The following is a 12,618-nucleotide window of genomic DNA, read 5'->3' as shown; positions in this document are numbered from 1 at the left end:
TGTTGGGTTCAATTCCAAAGACTACTGTTTCTAAAACTGGCCGCAGAGCCTCATCCAAACTAACATTTATTGCCTTTTAACAGCATTTGCTAAAATCTGCATCTTCTAAAGATTACACAACATTCCAAAAAGCCCCTAAGGAAATCCCTTTCAAAGTGCCTGCATCATCCTTTTAGTCTGCAAAGATAAAATTAAAATGCATGTTTAAGTAATCAAAAGATCCTTTTGCATTCTCACAGTCATAGTATCCATTATATATTATTTTAACTGAAGAAAAAAAGAATGATTGAAAACATGGTACTTGTGTGCCAGCTCTGCCATTTAGGGTTATGCATCCCGAGGCAAGTTACTTAGCCTCTACAAGCTTTAGAGTTCTCTACTATAAAATAGGCACAAGAACTACTTCATAGGTTACTGTGAGGATGAGATGGGATACTGTATGGATAGTCTCTGGACAAATGCTTGTTCCTTTCTGCAATTTGGGGAACCCTATTGGGTAGACAAGGTGCCTTCCTGAATCCCAAGGGATGTTATTATGTCAACAAGGATTAATAACATAGTGTGATGTGTAAAAGGCTTTTTGAGTCATAGCCCCAACACTGAGAAGAAAATGGGAGAAACCGGGTATTTATGATGATCCAGATTTTTCCATTCCCTAAATGTGGCTAACTGTGCAGAGACAACACATCCTTTAGACAGAATTTTGTATCCCACTGTGAAGACACAAATTCTGTGATTCAATTTCTATGCAGTCGCGCTGATTCTTTTTATTTAAATAACGTAGCTCCTCTCCAGTAAAAGACTTCAATTTCATCCCCTGAAATACACCCAGCCAATGCTGCTCTCCTCAGCATGAGTGTGTGTGTGCTCCATCTTTTTATACAATCATCTCCTGGGAACGGGAGTATGAACCTTCCTAGTACCTATCGCTGAAATACTAGCCCAGGATTGCTGAAAAACTTGGACTCCCCTTACCTCTGTGTTAGAAGGAGACAACGCTCCCAAATCTTTCTTCCAAACAGCAAAGAACATACCTTTTACAATCCCATGATTTCTAGGCACTCCTCATTGATCGGTTGACAACATCCTTAGCGTCGACTTTGAACTGGGTCAAACTTTTATGTGAAAAATGCACTGGTGCTCTAGTTTCTTTTTTATTGTCTACAAATCATATTAATAATTACAACTTGGCTCAAGTATGGCAGCTTTGGTGGAAACAAATTATTCTGTTCATTTTTGCAGGATATTGACATAGCCATAAGGCTAGGCAATAAAAACCATTACAGGTTGAGTCTGAGAACAAATAAAATTTATTTTCCAATTATTCACCTTATGTTACCATAAAGAAAGAAATGTGTGTGATAGTGAGGGTAACATGTATTTGCTAATTTATGCCACTTACTCTTTTTTAATAAAAGTGCTGGGGAATGTTTCTCAATAGAATTCATTATTATTATCTTGAGATAATAGCAGTAGACAGCTGCCAGAATATATTATAAATGAAACAGTAATACATTACTAGTTACCTAATCTAGCTGTGTTGGCTACATGGCATGAAGTCTCATTGGCTCTATGAAATAAACATCTTATTAACTACAGAGAAGCTAATAAGATTCTAGCTTCTTTGGGTAACTCTCTAAAGACCCATTTCAGTTAAATGAACTCCCTTCAGACTGTTTATTCACAACTTGCTTCGTGAGATGGTGAAGAGTTGGTGAGTTAACGTACAGGTCAGTGCTCAATAAATCATGGCAATGAACAGAATACAACAGAGTAGGAATTTTCTAACAAAACATGCTCTAAAAAAAGAAACTTCAGATAAATTCCCACATTCCACAATCGGAATTTTTATGTCTAGGCTTTATTTGATGTCTTCTTATTCTGTTGGCTAACTTAAACACAAAGGTCAAATGAAAAACTATTTTAGTTATGATTTGGTTATTTTTTAGTAACTACTCAAAACATTGTTTTACTAGTGACGCAATGGCCCAAGGGCCATAATTACTCATATAATTTAGGAAAACACTCTCTATTGGGAGTCAGCAATTTAATTCCTGGGAAGACCACACATGGTTACTATAATCGACTTCATAGTACTTTGTGAACTTAGGAAGCAATGGAAATGGATGGATTTAGAGGTAAAACTGAACTGAGGCTTTGGTGTATAACTGAACTTTGTCCAGCCTTTACCGGATACAACTTTATCTGCATCGCATGCTATCTAATCAATGGCATCTCTTTTTTTGATAAAGCAATTAAACCATTTGAGAAGGTTTAAGGAAGACTGAGTGAGGTGGAAAAGGGTTTAATTTTCAGTCCAGCCAATCAAAAGTATTTCACAATAGTCAAGTAACATCTTTCAAATACTGCTTTTTTGGTCTGTATTTTCCGTCCCTAGAATGCCACAATAAAATGCTAAAGCTAAGTCAGAATGTAATAAACCAACTGGGAGGAAGTTTTGTTCATGGAAAACATTTCTTGTTGAATGAAAGAGGAAATAAAGCTGTAGAAAATGGGCAGGGCCACTTTCAAAAAGCATGTGATAAAGAGAGAAGCGAGAAGTGTGTGGTTGGGTAATTAGAGTTCCAGCTCAGTAGTAGTATCCCCACCCAGTCAACCCAAAGAATGGCCATAGAGCCTGGCACAGCTCTTAACGCTGTATATCAACTGTCATATAAAGGGCTTAAAGGTGAGCTCTTAATTTTCCTAATTTTCCTTCCAGAAGTAAAATACTAGAATTACTTTTAAACATACACACACATTCACTTTTTAAGTAGAGACAGCCTTAATATAGAGTAAATAATGTTCAACTTAGTGGAAAAATGAATGAAGAAACGTAAGAAAAGTCAATTGGGAATTTTATTGCTTTTAGCTCAAGGCCACTGCAAGACTTACTGGGCAGAACATTGATAAATATAAAGGTGTGGATGGAGTGCTTCAATTAAAAAAGGCAAATGCTGTGTTTAGAATAGACTTAAAGACAGTGAACAGACTAAAAACTATAATTAAAGAATATAAGGCTTTGGTAGCTATTACTAATTATGACAAATAGAGATCCTGGTTTGGTCATTCAATAAATATTGTTGAGTGAGTGAGGTAAACAAATATATAAGTGAGAATTTCACAGGAACTGAAAAAGGAAAGGATTTTAGAGACCTTAAGGAAACAAAGTAATACCATGGGACCCCCAGCAGAGGGCCAAAAAGTTAATTCATATTTTTAACACTAGCAAACGTATGAAAATAAAATCATCACTAATGCTTGAGTTGCTGACTTTGCTGGAAATTGGGAAGGCATGAATTATTCATAAATTAATAATGATTAGAGGAGGGCATAGATGAATAATTTATAGGGATAAAATCTCAGATTTTCTTCTAGGTGGTTTAAATCCATAAAGTCTACAAATGACTTTAAAAGCACACAACCAACATAAAATTTTTTATAAAAAGTAATTGTGGTATGAGACTGGATGTAGATGCTTGGTGGATAAAAATCAATACTTTTCATAATAAATCAATAAGAAAACATAAAGCAGGTGTTAACTAGACATTTAAATCAACTATTGACTAGCAGAGAAATGATCACTATTAATGATGCAGCATTTGGCATATTTATGTAACTGTTTTCAAAAATCTTTATTGTCACAGGCTATATGCTTTTATTGCCAAAAGTTAATATTTGATGCTACACAGATTGAGTTTGTCATGCTTATATTACAGTCATGCTTGCACGATAACAATTATAGCAAAATCAACTTCACTGGTAAATTTGAAATGCAGAAAGGGATGCTGATAAGATTTTGAAGGAAGTCACATCAGTCAACTGATGGAACCCATTTTATACAGCACGTGTCATCAGAGGCAAGTTATATTTCAAGTTTTAATACAGTGACTCTTTTGCACAGAGAAAAAACATTTTCATCTTGTGCACCAATTTATTGTTTGTTTGTTTGTTTTGTGGAGGTTTTTTTGAGACAGAGTCTCACTCTGTCACCCAGGCTAGAGTGTAGTGGTATGATCATGGCTGACTGCAGCCTTGACCTCTAGTACTCAGGTGATCCCACCTCAGCCTCCTGGGTAGCTGGGACTCCAGGCTTGCGCCACCAACGCTTGGCTAATTTTTTGCATTTTTGTAGAGATGAGGTTTTGCCACGTTGCCCAGGCTGGTCTCAAACTCCTTCGCTCAAGTGATCCGCCCGCCTCAGCCTCTCAAAGTGCTAGGATTACAGGCATGAGCCACCACACCCAGCCAATTTATTCTAAATTTTTCAAAAATGTGGTGATCAAAAAGACAGGAAAAAGGAACAAGAAGACAAAATTTATAATAAATCCAATGCTTATGATAAACCAATTAACCTTTCTGGAAAGCTTTAATCTTTATTGAAATAGAAGCAAAGCAAGCTTGGGTACCCGTCTGAGTCTGAAACAGGGAGTAGTGTCCTGCCCCTGGTGCTGAGCTTTGGGAAGAGGGAGGCCAAATAGCCCTGGGGACTCTGAAAGGAGAGGGCATTGGATGTGCTTCTGATCTCAGAGGAAAAGGGGGTGGGATTCAGCAGGCCCCCGGAGCTTTTCCAAGTCCCTGCATGGTCACAGCAAAATAGGAACCTAGTTCCCACACTCCTGGGAGTAGTGGGGACATGTCAAGGACCTTAACTAGTCCCACCAAATTCATCCCCCACGACCTCAGAGTTGTGCTAGAGCAACAAAACGACCTCAGGGTACCCAGGAGAGCATGAAAGAAGTAAGGAGAGTTGTTGAAACTGAAGGGGCCTTTTAGACAAGAATGCACTTGAATTAGACCAACACTAAGGATTGGACATGACAATGCACATCTCTAAGGATGTCTGCATAGGCAGAGACCACCAAGATAAGGTGAGCACTCCCCACTCCACGCTGTAGCACATCCTAGGGAAAAGGGATTAAATCAAAGATTTTTGACTAGCTATTTGACTGGAGTTCATGTTCATAAAGTACTCCTTTTATGAGAGTGGCACAGGTCTGGTAAGGTATGATAGGAGATGTTAATGATTCACAAGAATCTAGAAAGGGTAGAGGTTTCTGTTTCCAGAGTGATGGGTAGGTTATTCAGATTGATGCTTCCACTGAAAATAACTACAAATGCTAGTAATAACATAGAATAATCTAATTTAAAACAACAGGACAAGCATGGTGGCTCATGCCTGTAATCCCAGCACTTTGGGAGGCCAAGGCAGATGGATCACTTGAGGTCAGGAGTTCGAGACCAGCCTGGTCAACATGGTAAAACCCCGTCTCAACTAAAAATACAAAAATTAGCTGGGTGTGGTGGTGCACACCTGTAATCACAGCTACTAGGGAGGCAGCGGCATGAGAATCGCTTGAACTCAGGAGGTGGAGTTTGCAATGAGCCAAGATCACACCACAGCACTTGAGCCTGGGTGACAGAGCAGGACTCTATCTAAAAAACAAAAACAAAAACAAAATAACCACAACCACAACAACAACAAACATTAAAAATTAAAAAAACAAATAGCTGACAAAATAGAAAGAAACTATGAGGCCAAAATCTGGAAGAAAGCAACAACTCAAAGAGGTAAGTAAGCAGAGAGGCACTTTTACCTTATAAGGGTATATTTGCTGAGAGGAGCATATATGAACTGATTTTGACAGCTTCACTGAGAGAAGTGGATCAGAAATTAAAGCCCAGAACCCACTCAGGTGAAAAGAAAAACAGGTTTTCCTCAATTTAAGCTGGGCTTCTAAACACCATACTCTAAAAATAAGAGTGAAGCAGAATAAAGCTACCTCCCACTCAGAGAGACCGCAAGGACAATTGTCTTGGCATAGAAAGTGAGTATAAAAGGGGAGGGTGGTCCCTGGGAAGTTGTATTCACAATCTGGCCCTCATGTACAAAATAGCAATCGAAATTCGTATCACCTAAGTCTTTAAAAAGTGGTAAATTCAAGTTAAAGTAGTCCTAGGCTAGGAGTGGGGCCAGACACCTGGCAGAAACAAAAGCAAATCCTCTCTGAAAACAAAGTCATTCATCCTAGGCCTGAAAGAATCTCTGCAAGTAATTTTTCAGCAGTAATGACAAATACCCAGTCAAAAATTACCAAACACACAAAGAGAAGTGGGGAGAGTGAGGAATCTAGGAAAAAATATAGATCCTAAGGGCAAATACATCCTCTAATGAATTCTCTAGCCATTTACTCATTCATTTATTCAATGAATATTGAACACCTAATCTGTGCCAGGATCAATGTCAGGTGCTGGGCATATAAGCTGTTTCAAGCGTCATATGAACAAATCACCTAGGGGCTAAAAGACCAGTTGAGCTGGTGTTATATTTATGTTTATTTACCTTTAGTTTCTGCATTTTCCTAAGACTTCCAAACACAAAGACTAATGAGTGCTCCTTACTATTTAGTGATAGATTTTGAAATAAACAGAAATCTCCTAGGACTGAGATTGACATCATTGATGCCTTTCCCAGACTCTAATTCCCTAAAGGTTCCATATTAGAGCTAAGCCTAATTATCCCCTCAGCAAACCACAGAGTCACATGCATCAAGAGAAAAGTGATAAAAGACAATCATCTCAAAGAGACATATAACTGAGTTAACCACATTTATCTTTTAACTGCACCGAAGTCCAAACAGATGATCTCATAAATGGTGATGGCATGAATTGTGAAACATTAATTTTAAGGTACATGTAGGAATAGTTGAAGGTACAGGAAGGGTGAAGAGAAGTTAGTCCAATATTTACTTTACTCATGGATTATCTTTCTTGGCCAAAGTTGTTGGCAAAAACTCACTGATACTCTGGTACCTCTACACTAATCATCAACCAGTGTCTTCTATCCAGCTTATCACAATAAGAATTCAAATTGTCACCTCTATATTTCTGCATTTGTTTTTCCTTATTAAATATTCTGGCTGGCCAAGCACAGTGGCTCAAGCCTGCAATCCTAATACTTTGGGAGGCCAAGGCAGGAGGATCTCTTCAGCTCAGGAGTTCAAGACTTGGCCAGAGCAACATACTGAGACCTCATCTCTACCAAACAACAACAACAACAACAACAACTTTAAAAGTTAGCCAGGCATGATGGTGTGCACCTATAGTACCAGGTACTTGGGAAGCTGAGGCAGGAGGATCACTTGAGCCCAGGAGGTCGAGACTGCAGTGACCCATTATAGCACCACTGTACTCCAGCCTGTCTCAAAACAAAACAAAAGTACTCTGGCTGCTGTCATTTACTGAGCCTTCAAAACAGTATGATGTGTGCTTTTTTTTCTTTTTATGTATGCCAAACCATGACAGTATAGTTTAATACAAATGAGATAGCTACTGCATATGAAGCACTAACTCTGGGTCTGGCACTGTGTAAGACAATTTTTAGGAGTTATTTACTTTTCACGACAATTGTAAGCCTTAATTTATTATTACCCACATTTTACAGATGAGAAAACTTTAGGCCAGAGCAGTTACATCCTGAAACAGAAGTACGAGGGTGGGGCAAGAGGGTGAGTTTTGATGCTGCACAGACCCGAATTTCAATAGCGCCCTGCCCCTGGTATTTCTCCTCCCCTGAAGACAAAGCTGTTTCCTGAGATGAGAACTACTGTGGGGATGAGATGAAATCCAGTGTGTCTGAGTGTCTGGCCTCTAGGAAATGCTTGTTTCTCCCTCCTTCCAGTGGTTACTCATCGAGAAATTCGTGTCTTATCTTAGGTAGTATCTTTATATAGTTTTAAAAGTAATTACTTCCGCTGGGTACAGTGGCTCAAGCCTGCAATCCCAGCACTTTGGAAGGTCAAGGTGGGTGAATCACCTGAGGTCAGGAGTTCGATGCTAGCCTGACAAATGTGGCAAAACCCCGTCTCTACTAAAAATACAAAAATTACCTGGACGTGGTGGTACACACCAGTAGTGCCAGCTACCCAGGAGGCTGAGGCAGGAGAATTGCTTGAACCTGGGAGGCGGAGGTTGCAGTGAGCCAAAATCGCTCCTCTGCACTCCAGCCTGGGTGACAGAGTAAGACTCCATCTCAAAAAAAAAAAAAAAAAGTAGCTACTTCTAGAAAAATAATGTTATACTGTACACAGTTCTGATTATAAGGAAAAGGTAATCAGCAGGGCATGATGGCAGTGCCTATAATCCCAGCTACTTGGGAGGCTGGGGCAAGAGAATGACCTGAACCTGGGAGGCGGAGGTTGCAGTGAGCTGAGATCATGCCAGGCTACTGCACTCCAGCCTGGGTGACAGAGTGAGACTCTGTCTCAAAAAAAAAAAGAAAGAAAGAAAATAAATAAGGAAAAGGTTGATAATCCCTTACATCTATGGAGAGTGCTGTGGTTTTCAGTATCTTTTCACTCTTCCAATCATTGTCTTATTTGATCCTTCGTAAATAACTTAATATCTCAGTCAATGTTTTCAGATTGGGTGTCTCCAGAACATAACAGCACTGTCTGTGGGCCTTGAAAAATGTTAATCCAGGAAATGATGTAAGAGGAAAGGCCCAGGCCTTTGCCTTCCCTTTTTTCCAGTCTCCTAGACACAGTCTGTCCCTTTCCCTCTCCTGGGTGTCTAAGTGTGCGTATAGGGAGTGGGGGTGGGAGGGTAGCCAGGGTTGGAGGTAAGTGAGGGGCGGAAGGGATGAAGGGATGAATGTGACTGGTAGCTGTTTCTTTGATTTCCATGGTAAAGATGCATAGCACAGAAGGAATGTGCTACCTTCCTTTATAAAAGAACACTTCATTTATTTTTTCTAAAGCTTATGAAAAAATCATTCTACACTCTTTCATTTAAACCAAAACTATCTACTCTTCCTAGAGTGGTCTGAACTGAAAGGCAATATTCATCCAGAGAGCGTGGCCAAAAAAACCTGGAAAAAAGGTATCTCCTTTCCCCTCTACCCCACCCAGTATACTACCTGGCACACAGTAGGTGCTCAACAAATATTTGAAGTTACTGTAGTGGCTGCTGTGTGAATTAACTGTCCTCTGTTGACAGTGCAGTAAACAATGTGATGATTCCTATAAGACCATAAAAGATCAGCTCAGTCTCACTCCCAGGCTAGCTTGTGAGGTCAGCAATACTTACTTATCAAATAATTGATTAGTTCAGAGGTCACACAAGTGGACAGATTTTGCTTTGGCCTGCAAGGTTTCAAAACACATTTTGAATGAACATTCAAAGCTTGAGAGATTCCACATGCATTTACAGCTGGCTTGCTGTAAATAATACTGACAGTACCTATCTAGCCCTTTTGGGAACTTGGGTTGGTACCTGGGTTATAACTGCGTTAGACTAAATCAAAATTCAGAAAAGTTCCATTTCAGTTAGCTGTTTCAGGAGTTAATTTAATGCTGTATAAAACAGATACGCACCTAATACTGTGAAACCCCGTCTCTACTAAAAAATACAAAAAAAAAAAAAAAAACTAGCCAGGCGACGTGGCAGGCGCCTGTAGTCCCAGCTACTCGGGAGGCTGAGGCAGGAGAATGGCGTAAACCCGGGAGGCGGAGCTTGCAGTGAGCTGAGATCCGGCCACTGCACTCCAGCCTGGGCGACAGAGCGAGACTCCGTCTCAAGAAAAAAAAAAAAAAAAAAAAAAAAAAAAAACAGATACACACATACAGCCACCCAGCAAAAAACAGAAGGTTCAGAATGTGTAAATACAAAAACCGAACCCTCTGGCCCTCAAATTTCTCACTGCTTCTGACTGTGCAGAGCCCCCACAATTGATTTGTAATGACCCTGTTCTCAAACCCTCCTCTTCCTGGGCTCCTGCCAACTGGAGGCATCAAGAGGAGAGACCACGTCATCCCTTTCTAATGCTTGACAAAGCCCCCATCACAACTGAGAAGGAATTCTTGATGCAAGCAGGAAAGTGGGAATTATAACCCCACTGATATAAAAAGCTAGAGGCACAGAGGCTTGCCATTTAAAAGACACTATTTAGGATTTTACAGAAATTAATTACATTAAATAGGAATAAAATACAAGTGATTTTCATTTATTATTTTAAATAATATGAGAGTCCCCCACTTAAAAATTACTCCGGAGAAAGGCAGCTGGATTTTGATGAATGTCTCTTCCCAAATTGATGTCACCTACACCCTGGACCCTCTTGCTGGTCCAGTATGGTCCCTGGAAGCCACAGAGCCCCCACCCTGTTCTCTTGCTGCTCAAGTGACCTTTCCAGCCCTGCATGGCCCCTCCACACTCCTTCCCCACTTCTTGGCTTTATATTTTGTTTTTTTTTAAACCTCTCCCCGGCCCACCACAAATACACCTCAAAGATATTTCGGTAATACACATTATATAAGAATAAACATTTATCGGGCACCTACTATGTGTCCGTTGCAAGTCTACTTACTAGAGAGAGGTCAACCCATTCAGTAACCAGTACAATCACCTGAGGCTTGCAGGATGGTGACTGAAGATAGAATGTTCAGCGGCCAGACTGCTGAGTGAGATTTTATCAAGGCTTGCTGACCACATCTGACGTGGCCCCAATGCTGTCTGGAAGGCGCCATCCAACTCTGTGAGTCTATGATTACTGCTCCCGTTTTATTTTTTCAGCTTTATTGGGGTATAATTGACAAATAGAACTGCTGCCATTTTTAAGAATGCAAAATTTATAGGTGCCCATGTTGCTGGGAAAGAAACTTTTCTCTTTGACACGCCCTCATATTTCCCATTAAAAGAGGACAGCTCATATTATTAATTCTGGGTAAAACTGTGCCTCCTCAACACAGTCCCCTCATCTTACTCCACCAAAGCGAGGGGCACCCTCACCCCTCATTACTGAACTCGAGATGCCACCCGATGCCGAAATCAAGCTAGAGGACTAAATCCCGCCAGCGTAGAAATGCTATTTCTTCCAGTTTGCCTCGATAATTGCAGTTTCCTCTATGAAAGTCAGTCATTAAAGTCCACTCCAAGGAAGTTCCCATAGACAAAACCCCAGCGACCAGACCTGGCAGAAGGGGAGTCAGCTCGATCTGCTCCGAGACCCTACAGAAGAAAAGGCGGGTCTGGAAGAGCTCCTGGGAAAGAAAGGGGATTTCCTGTCCCTGGTCCTGGATCTAGATCCAGACCCACTTGAGAAGCTCGGGAGGTCTCTCGCGGGCGTGGCGACCCCAAGGAGCGCAGATTGCCAGAGTCGCAGGGTGGAGAGAGGCTGCGGGGCGAGGGCTGCCCCGGGAATTCCACACAGAGCCTCTTTCTCCTGCTTCCCTCCGTGCCCTCCTCTTCCTCCTCCTCCTCGTCCTCCTCCAGACGCCCCCTCCCGGGCAGGGTGGGACCCAAGTGCCGGAGGATTGAAGGGTGGGGGTCGGCGCGTGCAGCGCGGTGGCGGGGAGGGACGCCGGCGCCTGGAAGCCTACCGTCTTTTGCTTCTTGATCCCCGACATGCTGGTTGGCTGCGGCGGAGCCCGGGTCCCAGGAGCAGAGACCGAAGGACGCAGGGACGGCGACGGCGGCGGCGGCGGCGGCGGCGGCAGCGGCGGCTGCCGGACTCCCGGGAAGGAGGTATAAAAAGGCTCCGCAGACACGTCGCACTTCCCTTGACCAGCCCCCTTCTCCTACTCCTCCTCCCGCCACGCTCCTCTCCGCCCTGTGGGTTCCGCAAGCAGCACTCAACCTCGGGGACCCGGCCGCCGCCGCCTGGGCGGGGTCCCCGGCCCGGCCCGGCCCCTACTTGCGGGCGCGCGCTCCGCCAGCCCTGGTCCCCAGCGAGACCTTGCAGCGGAGCGGCAGTTGGCACGCCTGGCGCGCGGCTCGGGGTCAAGTTCACCCTGCCCGCCCCACCCCCGGAGGGTCCCAGAGCGTCCTCCACTCCCCTCACCAGCCTCCCGCGCCTCTTCAAGGAAGTCGTCCTGCGTCTAGGACCTAAGAGCTTATTTGGTTAAGGGCAAGGATGCTTGAAGCCGCCAGATTTGTTGGCAGGATCCTCATATGCAGCACTAAAAACGAAGGCCCACATTCATGGATCCTTACAATGCACTCCGCGGAGCTCTGCCTTAATTCTCATGGGCCCCCTCCATTCTGCCCCGACCCCAGGCAGGAAGTCCTACTAACTCCCCATTTTACAAACGAGGCAATTGAGGCTTTCAGACTTTGCCAAGATTATATTGCAAATGAGGGGATTCAAACCCAGGTTGTCAGCCTCCGCAGTGCAGGCTTTGTCCACCAGCATCATCACACATGGTGATAACTCCCAAGGCTCACAGCTTGTCTGTTCACTACGCATCGTGCTGAGGGGGTTACATGCACTTCCTCCATTCCTGCTCACAACAGTATCGTCGGCTTACAGGTATGGACCTGCAGAGGCACGGCCCCTCCTCACAACGTCAAGCAAGTGGCAGTGGCCAATGGAAGTCCAGCGACTTGTTTCAGTCCACCCCCAAAGTAGCACTTCTGTCCCACTGGAATGGGCCCTGAGGAGGAGGAAAGGAGGCACAAGTTGAGCAGGCCTAGTCCTAGGGCTCCAAGATTTTACCAGAGGTCAGTGTGAGGCAATCCTCTGAAAGAACCCAAATGTCAAGGCCGAGTAGAGGTGAGAGAGAGAAGCTCTAGTGACAAGCACTTTGGGGGCAGTCACTGGGTCTCACGCCCCTTGTACCT

The 12,618-nt window shown here is 43.0% G+C and overlaps 1 protein-coding gene across 2 annotated transcripts in view; it reads right to left on the bottom strand.

Annotated features, from left to right (window-relative positions):
- PAPSS2 (3'-phosphoadenosine 5'-phosphosulfate synthase 2) overlaps window positions 1–11,769 on the bottom strand; it is a 95,467-nt gene extending 83,698 nt beyond the window's left edge. Inside the window, exon 1 of one of the 2 annotated variants that reach the window (XM_033215524.1) lies at window positions 11,379–11,769. In XM_033215524.1, coding sequence (XP_033071415.1) covers window positions 11,379–11,405 — 27 coding nt within the window. In that variant the 5' untranslated portion in view covers window positions 11,406–11,769. The remainder of the gene's footprint in view (window positions 1–11,378) is intronic. The other variant, XM_033215532.1, reaches the window with a different exon arrangement.
- Window positions 11,770–12,618: the final 849 nt, after the last annotated feature.

This window comes from Trachypithecus francoisi, unplaced genomic scaffold, assembly GCF_009764315.1.
Source record: "Trachypithecus francoisi isolate TF-2019V2 unplaced genomic scaffold, Tfra_2.0 Contig00586, whole genome shotgun sequence".
Lineage (NCBI taxonomy): Eukaryota > Metazoa > Chordata > Mammalia > Primates > Cercopithecidae > Trachypithecus > Trachypithecus francoisi.
Note: the sequence above shows the minus strand (reverse complement) of the source record. Positions and strands in the feature narration are given on the sequence as shown.